Source organism: Hyla sarda, chromosome 12 (genome assembly GCF_029499605.1).
Source record: "Hyla sarda isolate aHylSar1 chromosome 12, aHylSar1.hap1, whole genome shotgun sequence".
NCBI lineage: Eukaryota > Metazoa > Chordata > Amphibia > Anura > Hylidae > Hyla > Hyla sarda.
Window position 1 is genome coordinate 21178030 of NC_079200.1, and position 20573 is coordinate 21198602.

General features: G+C 43.3%; 1 protein-coding gene across 1 annotated transcript in view; it reads left to right on the forward strand.

Moving 5' to 3' along the window:
- The first annotated feature begins 6893 nt into the window (after positions 1-6893).
- Positions 6894-20573, forward strand: part of P3H4 (prolyl 3-hydroxylase family member 4 (inactive)) — a 40219-nt gene continuing 26539 nt past the window's right edge. Inside the window, exons 1-3 of the mRNA XM_056547972.1 lie at positions 6894-7081; positions 7309-7814; positions 16188-16337. Coding sequence (XP_056403947.1) covers positions 7344-7814; positions 16188-16337 — 621 coding nt within the window. The 5' untranslated portion in view covers positions 6894-7081; positions 7309-7343. The remainder of the gene's footprint in view (positions 7082-7308; positions 7815-16187; positions 16338-20573) is intronic.

The following is a 20573-nucleotide window of genomic DNA, read 5'->3' on the forward strand; positions in this document are numbered from 1 at the left end:
TGAAATGAGAGTCCCCGACCAGGTTATGGTTTAATGGAGGCTTCACTGAGGTCAGACAGTTGTTATAGTCTCTACAGCTCGGCCAGAATCCCAGAGAGGTGGCCAGGAACACAGTAGGACCTCGCAGCTTGCTGGGACCAATTATACTTGTAATAGTCTTTAGATCAGGGGCGGACATACCATATGTGCAGCCTGTTCAGCTGCACAGGGGCCCAGGAGCCCAGGGAGGCCCAGCCGCAACTGAAACTGTTAGCGAGTCAGTGAGTGACAGTCACTCACTGACCACTGGGGCCAGGCCCGTCTTTAACGTGGGGCAAAAGGGGCAGCTGCCTCGGGCCCTCTCATTCCTGGGGGCCCAAAAGCAGCTAGCCCCTTTTCCCCCCACGCGGGGCCCTGGTCATGACATCCCAGGCTGGGAAACAGGCGGGCCAGGCGTCAAAATTTTAGACTGAGGGAGGGAGGGGGTCCACAACCGCCGCCGCCCGCTACCTTTTTTGGGAGGGGGCCTTTTTCTAATTCATTGCCACCGCCTCCGCCGTCAATGTTCCACAGGCAGCCACTATCCCAGGACCGCTGTGGCTGCCTGGGAAATAGTCACGCCCGCTGACGTGACGTGCGACGTCACGGCGGGCCGCGGGCATCATAGAGATGAGAGGAGCGGAACAGAGAGGAGTCCTCCGCTCCTCTCTATCAGTGATTTACAGCCCCCACACACGGCCTCCAGGCTGCAGCGTCACTCACCGCCAGATGGAGCGGTATATCATCCGGATTACAAGAGAGTTGAGGGGTAGGGGTTGTTTGGCAGGGGGGTGGGGTGAGGATTGGAGGGGGGGGGGGTGCAGGGTTGCGATTGTGTGTGTGTGTGGGGGGGGGGGGGGAGAAATTATGCATGTGATTGCAGGATAATAATGATTATTATAACCCTCCCCTCACGTGTATGTATCATCTCCCCCTGTATAGTCTAATAACCCCCTCACATATAATCTTATTAGGAGATTATACTTGTGAGGGGACTATAAATGTGAGGAGGGGAGATAATACATATATGTGAGGGGAGGATTATAATAATCCCCTCCTCACCTGTATAATCCCCTCACATATACTCTGATTATGATATTACATATGTGAGGGTATTATCAATGTGATGAGGGGATTATCAGATTATACATGTGCGGGAGATATGATAAATATATGTGAGGGGAGGATTATAATAATCCTCTAATGTGTATAATCCCCTCCTCACATGTATAATCTGATTTTGCGATTATAAATGTGAGGAGGAGATTATTAGATTATACATGTGAGGGGGAGATGTTACATATATGTGAGTGGAGGATTATAATAATCCCCTTCTCACATGTGTAATCCCCTTCTCACATGTATAAGGCTTGGTTCACATTGATGAATCTCCAGAAGCGATCCCTTTGGGCGGCGCTAGGACCGTGCAGATCTTTTTGCAGATCCGCTCAGAAATGCATTGCTGTCTGAAGATTTTTCAGTGTGAACCTAGTAATTATAATAGTTATATATCCTGTATTATATTCCAGAGCTGTACTCACTATTCTGCTGGTGAGGTCACTGTGTACTTACATTACATTACTTATCCTATACTGATCCTGAGCTCCTGTATTATACTCCAGAGCTGTACTCACTATTCTGCTGGTGAGGTCACTGTGTACATACATTACATTACTTATCCTGTACTGATCCTAAGTTATATCCTGTATTATACTTCAGAGCTGTACTCACTATTCTGCTGGTGGTGTCACTGTGTATATACATTACATTACTTATCCTGTACTGATCCTGAGTTATATCCTGTATTATACTCCAGAGCTGTACTCACTATTCTGCTGGTGAGGTCACTGTGTACATACATTACATTACTTATCCTGTACTGATCCTGAGTTATATCCTGTATTATACTCCAGAGCTGTACTCACTATTCTGCTGGTGAGGTCACTGTGTACATACATTACATTACTTTTCCTGTACTGATCCTGAGTTATATCCTGTATTATACTCCAGAACTGTACTCACTATTCTGCTGGTGAGGTCACTGTGTACATACATTACATTACTTATCCTGTACTGATCCTGAGTTATATCCTGTATTATACTCCAGAGCTGTACTCACTATTCTGCTGGTGAGGTCACTGTGTACATACATTACATTACTTTTCCTGTACTGATCCTGAGTTATATCCTGTATTATACTCCAGAGCTGTACTCACTATTCTGCTGGTGAGGTCACTGTGTACATACAATACATTGCATTACTTTTCCTGTACTGATCCTGAGTTATATCCTGTATTATACTCCAGAGCTGTACTCACTATTCTGCTGGTGAGGTCACTGTGTACATACATTACATTACTTATCCTGTACTGATCCTGAGTTATATCCTGTATTATACTCCAGAGCTGTACTCGCTATTCTGCTGGTGAGGTCACTGTGTACATACATTACATTACTTATCCTGTACTGATCCTGAGTTATATCCTGTATTATACCCCAGAGCTGTACTCACTATTCTGCTGGTGAGGTCACTGTGTACATACATTACATTACTTATCCTGTACTGATCCTGAGTTATATCCTGTATTATACCCCAGAGCTGTACTCACTATTCTGCTGGTGAGGTCACTGTGTACATACATTACATTACTTATCCTGTACTGATCCTGAGTTATATCCTGTATTATACTCCAGAGCTGTACTCACTATTCTGCTGGTGAGGTCACTGTGTACATACATTACATTACTTTTCCTGTACTGATCCTGAGTTATATCCTGTATTATACTCCAGAACTGTACTCGCTATTCTGCTGGTGAGGTCACTGTGTACATACATTACATTACTTATCCTGTACTGATCCTGAGTTATATCCTGTATTATACCCCAGAGCTGAACTCACTATTCTGCTGGTGAGGTCACTGTGTACATACATTACATTACTTATCCTGTACTGATCCTGAGTTATATCCTGTATTATACTCCAGAGCTGTACTCACTATTCTGCTGGTGAGGTCACTGTGTACATACATTACATTACTTTTCCTGTACTGATCCTGAGTTATATCCTGTATTATACTCCAGAGCCGCCATTCATATAACAGAATCTGAGGAGCCTCACAACAGTCAAATCTAAAAGTTTCCTTAGGAGACGAGGTGAGTGACCTGCTGCTTCCACCATAAGTAATGTAACGTGACCCTTCATTTATCGCAATAGTTAGATTTTGCACAATGGGTGCCACCCGTTGTATAAGATGTCACGTTGTATAGGGTCACTTTACATTACTTATGTACTGAGTTATATCCTGTATTATACTCCAGAGCTGTACTCACTATTCACTAGACTGTCCGGGAATGCTGGGAGTTGTAGTTTTGGACCACCTGGATAGACACTGTTTTGAAAACACCTCCTTAGTCAGTATTTTCCAACCTGGGCTCCTCCAGCTGTTGCAAAACTACAACTCCTAGCATTCCCCCAGACAGTCTTTAGCTGTCCAGGCATGCTGGGAGTTTTAGTTCTGCAACAGCTGGAGGCTCTCAGGTTTGGTAGGTAGGTCCTTAGTCCATTGTTTCCCAACCTGGGTTCCTCCAGCTGTTGCAAAACTACAACTCCCAGCATGCCCAAGCAGTCAAAGCCTGTTTGGAAAACACTGGACAAAGGGCCTACCTACCAAATGTTACATGGCTACCCAGCTACCAACCAAACTTATACCTGCCTACCTACCTAGCACCAAACATTTTACCTGCCTTCCTACCAACTGAACTTACTAACTGCCTAAATATCTTGCAAATTTACTACTTGTCTACCTACTTAGAAAATGTTCTACCTACCTAACTAGCAAATGTACTACTTGCAAACGTACTACCCGCTTACCTAGCAAACATATTACCTGGGGGGGGCCCCAGGCATATTCTTTGCACAGGGGCCCTCTGCTGTCTGTGTCCGCCCCTGCTTTAGATAATTGACTTTAGGCTTGACTGGACTGTAGGTAGCAACAGCAGAGATAGACTTGACTTACTGGAAATGACGGTAGATTTGAGGCCTTCCAGGTAGCTGGACACTTTCACTGAGACATCTGGTCTTGACTGTACCCCAGTAGGAAGAGACAGAGAATTGTAATGGCCGCCCCCTTATAAAGGGGAGGCTGAGCCAAAATCCCATAGGTCAAGCTGCGGGTCCTGTGTTAAGCTGGTGACTGGGAAAGCCCTGTGTGTCTGCTTGTAGCGCATACACCGTGTATTTCCCGCTTCCCGGCAGATTTCTCACAGCGTCAAATATGATGCGTAGTCGCTACGTGTGACCTTACCCTTTCAGTAAATCCACATGGGACAGAACTGCTGCAAAGTCTGCAACCGTTCTATATATTGTAGATTTGTGATTGATTTCATGGTGTCTAGGGGTAAGAATGACAATAAATCTGCCAAAAATGCTCATAATGCATTGGTTGCTGCTGCAAAATTCCGGCACATGTGGAATCACCCTAATGGGTTGTATTCAGTCCAAGTGCTTAGGGTAGCATGATGTGTAAATATGGTCCCAGGAATAGGGCAGCTAGCTGAATAAAGGGAAATCTAGATCAACCTAGGCAGATTTTCCATTCTAGAATTAGGGGCACCCGGGCAAGGCAACAAGTCATCAAAGAGTAGCTCAACAGCATTTCGGACAATTTGGCAAAAGATATTCAGTGATATACATCTACTGGTGATTAAGTTTGTTGAAATTTGGGGAATTTTTAATTTCTAAAAACTAGAGATGATAAAAACTCAATGAGATGGCCATCACTACCAATAGAATATGAAGTGAAGAAAACAGTGGCCCGGCACTAGCAAGACTAGGGTATACAGAATATAATAGGAGGGAAGGACTGGGGTCTCCTGAAATATAGTTGGTACCGGAGGTGCAACGTCCACAATAAGGCTTAAAGGGGTATTCCTTAGAAAAAAAAATGTCCATATCAACTGGCTCCAGAAAGTTCAACAGATTTGTAAATTACTTCTATAAAAAAATCTTAATCCTACCAGTACTTATCATCTGCTGAAGTTAAATTGTTCTTTTCTGTCTGGCCACAGCGCTCTCTGCCGACACCTCTGTCCATGTCAGGAACTGTCCAGAGCAGGAGAAGCTTGCTATGGGGATTTGCTGTTACTCTGGACAGCTCCTGAGACAGACAGAGGTGTCAGCAGAGAGCACTGTTGTCAGACAGAAAAGAACATCTCAACTTCAGCAGCTGATAAGTACTGGTAGGATTAAGATTTTTTTTTAACAGAAGTAATTTACAAATCTGTTTAACTTTCTGGAGCCAATTACTATGTAAAAAAAAAAAGTTTTTTCATGGAATACCCCGGAACAGTTTGCCCCTGCCTCCTCCGCTGTACTCGCCTGCACTTACAGATGACCGAATAAAACAGTGTTTGATGGCGAGTGCAGACTCACAGCTACAACGACCAATAGAATATTGCACCAGGAAAACTAACGCTGCCATCTGATTGGCTGATATAGGGGGAACCTCCAGTTTGTTGCCTAAAGCTCTGCTAAAAAAAAAAATGTATATATACGGTATATATTAAATTTGAGTAGCCGTATTAGTCCAGTGAATACAAGATACAGCAACATTTTGTGATTTGCTATATATATATATATATATATATATATATATATATATATATATCAGGAAAAGCTGTATGAGCAGTGTTTTTTCACTTAAAGAGTATTTGTCACAAAACTAAACTTTTAATATATTGTTCCTTATGTTATTATAAAAACACTTTGCTGTTTACTTGCTGTTAAAATTCTCAACCTTTATATGTTTTTTATGTGATTGGAAAAATGGCCACTAGGTGGCTCTGATCTGTTCCCTGCCACAAGCAAAGAGTTAGTTTGGTCTCCTCATGGACTTGCAGAAGTCCAAACTCAGGAAGTGCGTGTAGGGCATGGTGAGGCACAGCTCTAGCAGGCTCCAGTGACGTCACACCTCCTGGGGAACGCCCACTTTCTCCTGCCGGGAGCTCACACAGTGTGAGCAAGGGGAAAGGTATGATACAGAGCTTTTTAAAGGGTAACTCTCATTAAAACAAATTTTTGCTATTGCACTCCTTATGGTAAATAAAACATATTTCTATTATACTTTGTTTAAAAAAAATGAAGTTTTCTATGTTTTATTTGGGCTTAAAAAAGCTCAAGAGCACATTTTCCCCCATCTTATACACAGACTTTGGACCGAAGTCCAAACACAGAAAGTGCAGCCTGGAGTGCTGAGGGGGGGGGGGGTGTCCAGCCTCATCCAATCATAGCTCCTCTCACGCTTAACTGCCATATGCTGTTGGCTGGACCCCCCCCCCCCCCTCCCCTCAGCACTCCAGGTTGCACTTCCTGTGTTTTGCTTCTGTGTATGAGATGGGGGAAAATGTGCTCTTGAGCTTTTTTAAGCACAAATAAAACATAGAAAACTTCATTTTTATTAAACAAAGTATATTAGAAATATTTTTTTGATTTACCATAAGGAGTGCGATAGCAAAAATTTGTTTTCATGAGAATGCCCATTTAAAGTTTGGATTTTTATTTTTTTAGGACATGAGGGGTGTTAGTAGTAGTTAGGGAATATAATTTGAGTTAGTTCAGAAAATATGGTTTGATGACAGATACTCTTTCCATAAAAAAAAAAAAAACACAAAATGAGGAATTTTTACGACTAGACAAGAGAACACGTCATAAGGACTGGAATTTTTCTTAAAGAAAAAGTTCTGTAAAGGCTAATGCGATTCTTCGTCCTACATTTCTCCGGCACACTAAAGCCTTTCTCTTTAAGACCCTGCGGATTCCAGTTACTTTTTGTAACTGAAAGGGAGGGCTGTGCGGATCCAGATCACATTACTCACTGTGGATTCCCCTGAGTGATACATTTGTTATAGGAAGATGGTGGCCACTGTGAGTGGGGTAGAGTTTGCTAAAGATCTGATGCACAAGATCTGATGTCTCCCAACCAGATCCTACAAGGAGCCCAGACTAGCTACATCCATGTGCATGGCCTGGAAGGAGCTCCTCCGAGTGTCACCGCCAAGCTGGCAGTAAGCAGACCCTGCACCCCCCCCTGCTTGCCTTCCTTTCTTCTGGTTGAGTGTTTCTCCAGGTCTCTCATTCCTCTCTTCTACGTCTTGTGGCTCAACGCTCCCAGTTGCCTTCTTCCCTACTTATCTAAACTTTTCTGAGAACTTTATCCTGGGTTTCAAAAATTTTGGCAAAATTTTTTTTTCTTAGTTTCTACTTTTTCCTAAAAATTTTTTTTTTATCCTAGTTTCTAAAGTGTTGACATCTCCAGTTGTTGCCACCATGCTGCCGTTGTTCCTTTTGGGAACATTAGTCCTCTTGGTGTCGCCAAGTTTTTCCCAGTATGAACAGTACAGTTTCCGAGGTTTTCCCCGTTCGGAGATCAAACCTCTAAAGCCCACCTATACCAAAGCCATGGAGCTGTATGAGGCGCAGTCTTGGAAAGAGGCTAGTCGTATGCTGGAGGTCAGCCTGAGGCTCCACAGGCTTCTCCAGGACAGCGAAGCCTTCTGTGGACAGAACTGTGTTGAGGAATCCCAAATCCCTGGCCTGGAGGAAATTCAGGGCGAAGAAGAACAAGGAGACTGGAAGCTGGAGCTGCAGATGTTTGGAAGGGTCCTGTCCCGGGCTGTGTGTCTGAGGAAGTGTAAAGCCACCCTGCCCGTGTTCCAGCAGCCATACCCGGACAAGGACACCCTAAAAGCTTTTCAGAGACGTGACCCCTACCAGTACCTGCACTATACCTACTTCAAGGTGAGACGTGAAACTGATACTTTCCCCAGTGGTCTCCAACCTTGCGGACCTCTAAATGTTGCAAAACTACAACTCCCAGCATGCCCGGACAGCCAACGGCTGTCCGGGCATGCTGGGAGTTGTAGTTTTGCACCATGTGAAGGTCCGCAGGTTGGAGACCACTGGTATATACCAATATCTCATAAGAAATGGCCGTAGGCACAAAGGTTTCCATTCAGACAACATTGCCATTCAGGAGCCTGAGAGAGCGGCGTGACAACCCTTGTGAGGAGGGTAATGCTGTCTCATTGAAAAGCATTGGGGGAGATTGATCAAAACTAGTGTTGGGCGGGAATATCCGCAATGCGAATATTTATTGCGAATATCGCATATTTGCGAATGTAGCGCTAAATATTCGCAATTATGAATATTCAAAAAATAATAATTTCACAGTGATCTCATCCCTCCCTGCTTCCAGCTTGGGGTGTAAACAAGGCTCCAATACTAGTTACTGTGTCAGAACGGCGGGCGCATATGCGAATTTTCGCGCATATTGATCCTTCCCTTCTTTTAGCGCCTTTATCACGCGATATTGCGCAATATGAAAGAAGCAATCTGGTTGCTAAGGGCAACTTTTCCTCTGGACAGGTTTTGATAGATTTCCCCCGATGAAGGAGATTTCTCAAAACCTGTGCAGTGGAAGAGTGGTGCAGTTGCCCATAGCAACCAATTAGATTGCTTGGTTGCTATGGGTAACAGCAACTTTTCCTCTGGACAGGTTTTGATTAGTGTTGAGCGGCATAGGCCATATTCGAATTTGCGATATTTTGCGAATATATGGACGAATATTCGTCATTTATTCGCAAAATTTGCAATATTCGCGGCTTTTTTTTTTTTTTTTTTTTTTTTTACTATGTGCCATAAAATTCGCATGCGCATTCACCAGAAATTTCGCATGCAAATTTTATGGCACAAAGTTAAAAAAATAAAAATAAAAAAGGCAGCGAATATTGCGAATTTTGCGAATATATGACGAATATTCGTCCATATATTAGCGAAATATCGCAAATTCGAATATGGCCTCTGCCGCTCAACACTAATGAATACCTGATCAGAGAAAAGTTGCTGTTACCCATAGCAACCAAGCGATCTGATTGGTTGCTAAGGGCAACTGCACCACTTTTCCACTGCACAGGTTTTGAGAAATCTCCCTCATTGGGGGAAATTTATCAAAACCTGTCCAGAGGAAAAGTTGCCCATAGCAACCAATCAGATCGCTTCTTTCATTTTTGCAGAGGCCTTGTTAAAAATGAAAGAAGCGATCTGATTGGTTGCTATGGGCAACTGGGTAACTTTTCCTCTGGGCAGGTTTTGATAAATCTCCCTCATTGTGACTACTCTTGGTTGTCCTATGCAGTGTCCGCATAGCACCACACTAAATCGCAGTATATGGGCCCAGATTTAACGGTGTGAGAGGAAAAAATGAAGTGATTTTCCCAACCAATCACAGCTCAGCTTTCACTTTACCAGAGCTTGTTAGCTGAGCTGTGATTGGTTGCTGGGGGAAAATCACAATTTTTTTCTCTCACACAGTTTGATAAATCTGGTCCATGGAGTCTGATGGGTCTGTTTAGTGGATCCTGTAGACACTACGGGGGAGATTTATCAAAACCCGTCCAGAGGAAAAGTTGCTGAGTTGCCCATAGCAACCAATCAGATCGCTTCTTTCATTTTTATCAAGGCCTCTGCATAATGAAAGGAGTGATCTGATTGGTTGCTATGGGCAACTCAGCAACTTTTCCGCTGGACAGGTTTTGATAAATCACCCCCTTTCTACAATAGAATATAAAGTAAAGAAAACAGTGGCCCGGCACTAGCAAGACTAGGGTATACGGAATATAATAAGAGGGAAGGACTTGGGTCTCTTGAAATATAGTTGTCCCAGAGGTGCATCTTCCACAATATGGCTTAAAGGGGTACTCTGGCGGAAAACATTTTATTTATTTATTTATTTTTTTAAATCAACTGGTGCCAAAAAGTTAAACAGATTTGTAAATTACTTCTATTAAAAAAAAAATCTTAATCCTTCCAGTACTTATTAGCTGCAGAATACTACAGAGGAAATTCTTTTCTTTTTGGATTTCTTTTCTATCTGTCAACAGTGCTCTCTGCTGACACCTCTGTCCATTTTAGGAACTGTCCAGAGCAGCATATGTTTGCTATGGGGATTTGCTCCTGCTCTGGATAGTTCCTGACATGGACAGAGGTGTCAGCAGAGAGCACTGTGGACAGACAGAAAAGAAATCCAAAGAGAAAAGAATTTTCTCTCTAGTATTCAGCAGCTAATAAGTACTGGAAGGATTAATATTTTTTTTTAATAGAAGTACTTCACAAATCTATTTAACTTTCTGGCACAAGTTGATTTAAAAAAAAAAAAAATATGTATAAAGTTTTCCACCGGAGTACCCCTTTATAAAAATGGTAACTGCGAGAAAGAAATGAGACTGCACTCACCATTCAATGCGGTTGTATTCGCCGCCGCCACCGTACTCACCTGCACTTACAGATGATCGAATAAAACGGCGTTGGATGGTGAGTGCAGTCTCATTTCTTTCTCGCAGTTACAACTACCAATAGAATATTACACTGATTTGTAATATAAGTGTAGATATGTGCCTAAGGCTATTCCAGTATCACACTCCTTAGAGCTGCAATCATTTCCTTTGCAGAGCTAAAGATGTTAGGTTAGGCGCCCATACATCTCTGTGGCTCATACTGTTTCCATTAAAAGGGGTTATCCAGGATTAGAACAACATAGCTGCTTTCTTCCAGAAACAGCGCTGCACCTCTTCTCAGGTTGTGTGTGGTATTACGCCTCCGCTCCCTTTCCTACAGTGGAATGAAGCCGCAATACCACAAACACAAATTGAAGATGAGAGTGATGCTGTTTCTGGAAGAAGGCAGCTATTTTTTCTAATCCTGGATTACACATTTGATAAAATCAACCCTATAAAAGGTAAAGGTCATTTTGCATCAACCTGGTGTCCCTTGTCAGACTTCAGGCGATCATAAACCGCATCTGCAGCCTATTAAGCCTCAGGACAGTTTCCGACGAACGTAAGTCTGTATACAGTCTAAAGTCTCTGCCTAATCGTAAGTGTAATGACCTGAACTGTAAACATAGGAACCTATCAGGCCGTGACTAAGGGTCCAAGTGGATCCGAAACGCGTCCGTGTTAATATTCCAGTTTGCTGTATCCTGTCAGATAATCTAATTAAAGTGTTTCTTTTTACTGCACTTACTACGCTGGACAAACTTTTCTTTGAGCTTTACAAAAATGCGGCCTGAAATGCTGCTGACCAATCTGCAGGGCCGCCTCTGCCTATAGGCAAAATTGGGACAGGATAAAGTCAAACAGGAGCTTTATTAGGCGATCACATGGAGCACACAGAAACACCAATGCGTTTCGGGTCAAGCTGGACCCTTAGTCATGGCGTGAGTCATAGGCAAAATTGGCAGCTGCCTAGAGCACCCTTTTGATGGGGGGGGGGGGGGGGGCGCCGCTCTACCTGCCACAAGTTAGACAACCAGCATCCGAACCACTTGCTCAGCCAGGAACTTGAGAAGGAGGTTTGTTACAGTGTGTCACCCCAGTAGTAAGCTAATTACATGAGGAGGGGCTTTGTTACAGTGTTTCACTCCAGTAGTAAAGTGGGACATGTCAAAGGCCGTGCCAATGGACGGAGTCAAGGGGGCAGAAAAATTAGCTTTTGCCTAGGGTGGCAAAAATCCTTGCACCAGCCCTGCCAATCTGTGCACAGGTTGTGGAGGTGGAGCTGTCAGCTTGATTTCTTCAGTTCAGGTCATCAGACCTGTGGTCTTCACAGGACTTACGTCCGTAATACAGAAAAATAATATATGACCATCTTGTGCTTATCTGAAACTGGTCTTTGGTTTCACTAATGAAAATCGTGTAGAATTCCAGCTCCCAAAAATTATATATTTAAAAAAAAAAAATTCCTACATTTTTTTCACATGATTAAAAAATGTAAGAAAAAATGAAACCCAAAATAAGGTGGTTTTAAAAGCGTAGCAGAAACGCTGATGCATTTTGAACCATCATGGTTCTTAGTCATAGCACCATGACTAAGAACCATGATGGTTCAAAACGTGTCGGCATTTTTGCTATGCTTTTAAAACCATCTTATTTTGGTTTTCATTTTTTCATTAATTGTTTTTTTATTGTTTTTGGGGGGGGGGGGGTTTTACAATAACATCTTCGGCACAAAAACCTGCAGAGTAGCATAGGATAGTCACCAATTTTGAGCACTTCTCCCCGTTACTTCTATTGATTGTTGCGGTTCTCAGCGCTTAGACCCCCAATGATGAAAGCATCTGACATGTTGCTTTGATTTGTCAGACGTTCTTTAGATAACCGTTTAAAGGGAAACTAACAGCAAGTTAGACTATCCTTACCTTCTTATATGGAATAATAGGGCACGATACCGTAGGATGAGGTTACCTTTATTACCTGTCCCTGATGCACTGTTATTTTGTATAATATATATATATATTTTAATTAGTGTGTTCAGTGCACTAGGGGGTGTTCCTTTTACCCCTAGGTGCACCAACCTGCCCACCGACTCCTGTAAGAACGCCTACTTATGAATATTCATCCTCTGGCGAGACACAATTCACAGCCACAAGTGCGAGACTTCAGAGCAGTCATGAGATACGTCATGGAAGAGGATGAATATTCATCAGTAGGGGATCTTACAGGAGTGGGTGGGCAGACTGGTGCACCTAGGAGAAAAGGAACACCCCCCAGTGCACCGGACTCACTAATTTAAATATTTATAAAAATCATAATGTGGTAACGGGATGTAATGAGGGCAGATGTTGTTACCCTAAGGGCAGATGGCATTAACCCCTTTTATTCGTGACGCCAGGGCGTGGTTTAGCCTATAACCACCCGCTAGATCCTGGGCTAGGCAAGGGGGGCAATAAAGTCTCCGACGCCAAGTTACGGATGACTGTAGCTTTACTGAGGGTAGACAGATGGTAAAGTCTATACAGTTCAGCCAGGACCCACGGTGGTGACCAGTGAGGCAGAGACCTTAAGGGCTTGCTGGGACTGGACAATTTAATGCAGGCCACACTGACTTGACAGTTGCTGACAGGGACTGACTTGATTGACGACTGACAAAGCTATGACTGTAGATTACTTGCAAATGACTGTGGCTGCAGACTGGACTTGAGGCCTCCAATGACTCTGGACACACACACTAGGACTCTACTTCACTGCACTGGACCTCGGCAACAAGAGCAGAGTTCAAAAAGAGTGAGCTAGCTCCACCCAAGGCTTATATGGGGGAGACTAGCTGGGAGCCCATAGGTCACTCCTGGGATCACCTGGTCACTGGTACCTCCTTGGTAACAATCACATGGTACATTTCTTAAAGCAACAACACATCATATATTCTAATACATAGCAAAACATGGGCCCAGGGGAAACTGAAGGGAGGCTGCCGGACAGGGCAGCGAGGGTACGGGGTAACACCTCCTGTTCTGGGCCTCCGCAATAATATTCATAAAATGTGCATTCCTTTTGGATAGGGGATAAGATGTCTAGGGGCGGAGTACCCCTTCATCCTTATTCTTACTGTACTGTATTAGCCCGTATGAGCAGGTTAGGAGGGTCTATCCTGCTGCTTGTTTCCCTTTAAGACCAGAATGTCATTCTATATTAATGAATTCCCCCACAAAATTCCATGAGACCCTTCGCTTTGTATCGTCCTCAGTCTGATGCCATACGTAAATAACTATTCACCTCTAGAAGCAAAGCAAAAAGATTTTCTGATAAAACCTGCTGTAATAAGCCATATATGTGTATTGGGCCTTCCTGAACCAACATATGCTTCTCATCTTTTATGGAGGAAAACTATGGAGTCATGATCTCCCCTATCGCTCTGTTCAAAAATAGTAATAAAAATTAATCCTGAAGTAATTAAAAATGTAAAAAAAAAATTTACACCCCTCCCCCCCAGGTGTCCGACATTTACAAGGGGAGGGTGGGTGGGGTGTTAAAGTGGGTTGAATATTGTAATCTATAAGAGGATTCTGTGGATTAAATTTTTTTTCTCTTTATTTTTTTCTCTTTATTTATGAACAATGGAAAATAATAACACAAAAAAAAAAAAAATAGTAATATTGCAGTGTGCATGAGAGCAGAAGAAACCCAATATTTCATTAATAGAGTGGGGTCCCAAACTGGTGAAACAATCCCTTATTTGTGACGTAGTGGAACTACAAATATCAGCATGCCCTGGTGGGTCTTGTCGATATTTGCTATCAAGATTCATGTAGACATTCAGTTTTACTGAACGAATCGATGAAGATGAGTGCGGCAGACGTGTGAGCCTGATTCTTGTGCTAGTCACTGCCAGCGACACGTCTGATTTTGTGCATTGGTGATCCCTTAGCTGAGGTCGGGGACTGCCACGTCTCCAGACATGCCCTGAATCTGTCTCAAGTCTTTACACTTCATTCCTGCAAGCAGCGAGATTCCCAGATGCCGTAACCTGCAAAACTCCACTTAGAAATCCATCTGGACGGCATGCTTACTGCTTAAGGGGACCTGAACAGAAAATGTCTATCCTTCCCCTGTAATCAGCTATTTTTGGATGGGGTAAAAAAAAAAAATATATATATATATATTTCTGCGGCAGTTGGCGCCATATACAAATATATTTTTTAAATTCTTATTTATTATTAGTATTATTATTAATATTAAACTGTTACAATGCTTCCCGGGTGCTGTAAATTTTTGCTTTTCAATGACCCTCTCGACCCAGACATGTGACCACTGCAGCCAATCACTAGCATTAGCGACTCATTATTGCATCCATTGGTTGGCTATAGGGGATCACATGTTCATGTCAACAGGGACCAGGAAGTGTGGAGACTAGTGTGACCAGGGGATCAGTGAGTGGAGTAGGATTTTCTTTGTAAATAATTTTTTCAACTATAAGAGGCTGAACAACCCACTTTAAGAAGGCTACATATTACTGCAATATGGTGTCCTCTTAAAGGGGTACTCCACTGGCCAGCGTTCGGAACATTTAGTTCCGAATGCTGTATGCCTGTTGCGGGGGTTGGCCACACCCTCTTGTGATGTCACACCACGCCTCCTCCCATAGACTTGCATTGAGAGGGATTGGCATGACAGTATGAGGGGGCGTGACCGACCCCTCAGTGCGCACAGAGCGTTTGGAACTAAATGTTCCGAACACTGGCCAGTGAAGTACCCCTTCCAAGTAACACCTTAAACTGGCCAGACACCATGACAAAAAACCTGATGGACCCCATAAAAGTAATTGGCATCCATTGGAAGCTGTAGGTGTCCAACATGCAACAGAGCCACCATTTTATTTTCTGTGGTTCTTCTTTATTGAGCAGAACAACAGAAAATACAACTAAGCAGCCTAGCCTAGATTATAGGTAGTTTTAGGTGTGGTTGCCCGGTACAGGAGTTGTACCCCTGTACCTTGCTGCCCTGTCCTGCAGTGTCCCCTGGGCCCCCTGCATCTGTTCCCCTTGTACAGTTATTGTAATGCTATGTATAAAAAATGTTATGGCTATAAGAACATCTGTCATGTGAGTGTAACCCAGTGAGGTGTCAGTGACCATGTGACCGAAGGGTGACCTATGGGACCCCACCAGAGTCTCCCCTATATAAGCCCTGGGAGGAGTCTCTTCACTCTCTCTTCTTTTTGGAGACTGTCTTTACTGAACCACAGTGCATGTCCAGGGTGTGTCTGGAGTCCAGAGGAGGCCTAAAGTCAGTCAAGTGGCCACAAGTCTACAAATCCACTACCCCCAGGTCCACTACAAGTCCCCAGCAAGCCCTAAGGTCTGATCACCTCCGTGGGCCCTGGCTGAACTGTATAGACTATTCAACCTGTCTAATTCAGTAAAGCTACCGTTGTTCCGTAACTTGGTGTCGGAGTCATTATTGCCCCCGTGCCTAGCCCAGGATCCAGCGGTATACCTTCGGGTGGTATTGAGGATAAACCACGCCCTGGCATCATGAATACAAGGAGTAGTTAATGCCATCTGCCCCTAGGGTAATTCCATCTGCCCTGCATCACACTCTCTACTACATAGGCTAGGCCCAGACTGTGTTAGTGCTTCTGTTATTAACAGGATGCCGATAGATACCTTTGAGGGAAGCCCTTAACACAGAGTGGATCTAGCCTTAGTTTGTGGTTTCCATGTTTGGGATCATGTAGAACACTGAGGCCCAAACCAATTGCCCAGTTTTTCAGCCCTTAAATCTGACTCTATGTAAATGTTGCTGTGATAATATATTTGATTCCTAACTTTTCTTGTAGATTAATGAATTGGAAAAAGCAGTGTCCGCTGCCCACACCTTCTTACAGAAGAATCCCACCCATGAAATGACGCTGAGATACATGAATTACTACAAGACCCTACTAGAGGTTGATGAGTTTCTCATAGATCTGGAGGCTCAGCCATATGAGGTAAGAGTTAGTTTATACTCAACAATGGTACGTTACCAGGATACACATCAGGGTACATATGGAAGGACAACTCTATCCCTAAGGTCTCCATAACTAATATTTACAGTGATCCCTCAACTTACAATGGCCTCAGGTACAATAGTTTCACCATACTTTTCTGGACCATTGTAACTTAAAACCAGACTCAACATACAATGCTACAGACAGTCCAGATCTGTGAAACATGTTAATGGCCGGAAGAACTGATCAATCAGAATGAGCATTCACTGTATTACTGAAGTGCATGCACTGACTGGCTGTCTGATAGCGCCTCCTACAGTACAGGGAGGTATTACATGGTCTGTGCTACTCTTTACCTGTGCCAGGGTTAGCTGCTCCTTTGGACACCAGGTGGGGACGGCTCCATTTTACTTTTTTTGGGGGACACTGTGTGTTCTGTACAGGACCCTGAAGAAGCTCCTGTCCTCTACATAGACAGTGATTTACAGCTCCCAGCAGATCTTTATTACTTTTATATGTAAGGATTTGCTTTATCTGTATTAGTTATCTACTTATTTTTCTTTAATCCTCACTATTTTCATATTTTTTGGGGCTTCAAAGCCAATTACCAGGTTTCCATAGAGTTATGGTAACAACATACAATGGATTTAAAGGTCACCTGTCATTAGCAAAAACTTTTTATATATTGTAGAAAATAACATTATATGTATATTTGTAATATACATTGGTTAAAAATTGTTTATATTTTTGTCCCTGATGCTAATGCCTGTGTGTCTCTGTCAAGAGACCAAATACAGGAAGTGTGGGTGGACAAGCGGGGCTCTGTACACTGAGGACAAGCAGGACTCTGTACACTGAGGACAAGCGGGGCTCTGTACACTGACGACAAGCGGGGCTCTGTATGCTGAGGACAAGCGGGGCTCTGTACGCTGAGGACAAGCGGGGCTCTGTACGCTGAGGACAAGCGGGGCTCTGTACACTGAGGACAAGCAGGGCTCTGTACACTGAGGACAAGCAGGGCTCTGTACACTGAGGACAAGCAGGGCTCTGTACACTGAGGACAAGCAGGGTTCTTTACACTGAGGACAAGCAGGGCTCTGTACAGTGAGACTACATGACATGCCCCTGACTCACACAGCAGGATGACTGACAGGCCAAGAGCATGCACAGAGCCCTGCCTGTCCCACCCACCTACACAGGTAATAGCTGCAGGGACAGCTTTTTTTTTTACCCAAAACTATACATTCACCCAAATATTTATATTTTTTAACCAATTTATAATACAAATATACATATAATGGTATTATCTACATTATATTAAAGGTTTTTGCTAACAGGTACACCCTGAAAACAATAAATATGTATGCAATGCTGCCTGCTCTCAAGGCTCTCTAGATCCATAGAAATCTAATAGAAATGGTAAGATCAGCATATAAGATTTAACAAATAAACAGCTAAATAATAAAACCAGCATGGATAAAACATAAAGGGGGAGATTTATCAAAGCCTGTCCAGAGGGAAAGTTGCTGGGTTGTCCACAGCAACCAATCAGAGCCCTTTTTTAATTAAAAAAAAAAAAGGAGCGATCTGATTGGTTGCCCGTAGTGTGAATGGGGCCTTAGTATTGGTGTTTGTACGCCGGTCCCCCTTCTATGGAAATGCCAATGCTAGTCTCCATCCGCACGCTTGAGCCTTATGGCCGTGCACATCTGTTGCTGGCTCCCTGGTGATTATGGTTGGTAATAGCTGTATTCTGTAAGTCTACGGTCTCGCCATGAAATCTCTGCCCATAGGTTAAGATCACATCACAAAGTCTGTTGCGGGTGGCACTGAAATCCTTTTGCACTAGCACGGTGTGGACATGCGCTTTCACCATTGACGGCACTGCTGTCCAGATGGAATTCTGCCGAAATAATCAACATGGGGCCAGTGCGGAATCAACATGTTCATTCTTTTGGGAGGAACAGAGTCCGAAATTACTTGTGCTCAGGGCTTAAAATGTGACTACTTACCTATAACCACCTTACCATAACACATAAATACCATATATACATAATAAGCGGCTGAAGTGTGCCATAACCGCGAACGAGGGCACGCCTATAGAGGGCATACCCTATAGTATAAATGGAAAAGAAAAGGGAGGGTTGGGTGGGTGCCCGAATGCAAGACACGCCCCGAGGTAGGGGATTGTGGGCATTAATAGGTCCACGCCCCTCCCACAAACACAGCCCTGAGGGCTTAACCACTTGTGCTCAGGGCTTAAAATGTGACTACTTACCTGTAACCACCTTACCATAACACATAAACACCATATACATAATAAGCGGCTGAAGTGTGCCATAAACGCGAATGAGGGCACACCTATAGAGGGCAAAAAGCAAGACATATAGGTATAATACACATTCAATTGATATACCACAATTACATTGCCAAAACTTTAACACCTGCGGCATTTTAAGCTGAGGATTCGGAACATATGTTGCATAACAAGATGAATTCCATCTACCCATTTATTTGATGATATGCGCTGGAACCTTGTGCTATGACGCTGTTGAGGCGGCACCAAATCGGAAAGAATACGCCGAAAGAGAAGTAGGAATATAACCCAATGTTTTAGCTAAGATACATATATGTTTTACAAAATTACTGGTTGTTAGAAAAGCATTGAAACCTGCACCATGAACCTTTATTTAGCTATGACAAGTTCTTAAGTGATACTGACATGCTCCCATGAACCAAAATCCAGCGGGAGCCGAAAGTAATACATCACCCGTGCACTCTGAACACATACCCTAACTCAGAGGATTGCAGCTGGTCCCTAGTAGCAACATGACTACAGAAGGAATCTAATGACCTGTAGACGTGACAGGACTTTGTGTAACCATCTAATCCGGAGACTATAGTGACTAGACAGACATAGTACACTGTGTAACTGCAATAACCTGATTGAGGACCTAGAAAGGGGGGACCATGGTTTACCCTGTGTACAAAGAGCACACGCACGAAACCTACATAAACAACAAGCTACTTACTTACAAATACCTGGTCCTTACATTCCTTATGACACAGTGTCGAACCAGGATGATCCGAATACCTTCTCTAGAAGTAGATGACCGCTTCACCACAATAGCCTGAAATCTAAGTGGCAAAGTACAGTTGAGTAGGTAGGTAACATAAAGGCTTCCATGAACACCCGGTGCCATCCTGACATACCCTAATTGATAAACGTGACAGAATGAAACAGATATACTAGGATGAATTAGTTGAGTGTATACTTGAGGAAAAAACTCTTGCACTACACGATTGTAGCACTACTCAAACCCTGTGAAGCCATCTAGCCTGTATTCCTGTATACTTAACTATGCTAACATGACCAATGGCAGCCGTAGACCAAACAACTTGTAAAACCATTGTGCCCACAAATGTGACAGGACATTGCATAATCATCATGCCTGTAGTCGTGACAGGACATTGCAAAACCATCATGCCTTTAGCCTTAACAGGACAATGCATAACCATCGTGCCTGTAGTCACGAGAGGACATTGCATAACCATTGTGCCTGTAGTCGTCACAGGACTTTGTAAGTATCATACCCGTAGTCATGATAGGTGTCCTAAATATCATGTAACGTGCCTATTTACAGGAGTCATATAGTGACAACTATATGTGTATTTGGAAATTATAACAGCTATTGCGACAGCTAAAAGACATTACCTGATAATGAGCAGCGAACCAAACTGACTATGGTGACAGCTTGAAAGGCGTGACAGACTTAAGCTGGCAAAACTTACTAGTGATGATCTTCATGTGAATCTGAAAACACAACCTGAGTAAATAAAAATAGTGGACATACTACCGTAGCAACCTGAAAAAACATGGTCAACCCTAGCAGACCCCACCTGACCAGAGAGCACGAAACATGACAGTACTAGTATCTTCACAGCCTAAGAAAACATGGCAACACTGAATACATGAGGAAACATAACGTATCAGTGCCACCTGCCCTGTGCTGCTATATAAAATGAATATATTATAACAACATCTACCCTGCACACCCATGATAGGAACGCATACATTGCACCTGTATGATGACATGACGCAAATATATACAGTGGTCCCTCAACATACGATGGTAATCCGTTCCAAATGGACCATCGTTTGTTGAAACCATCGTATGTTGAGGGATCCATGCAATGTAAAGTATAGGACAGTGGTCTACAACCTGCAGACCTCCA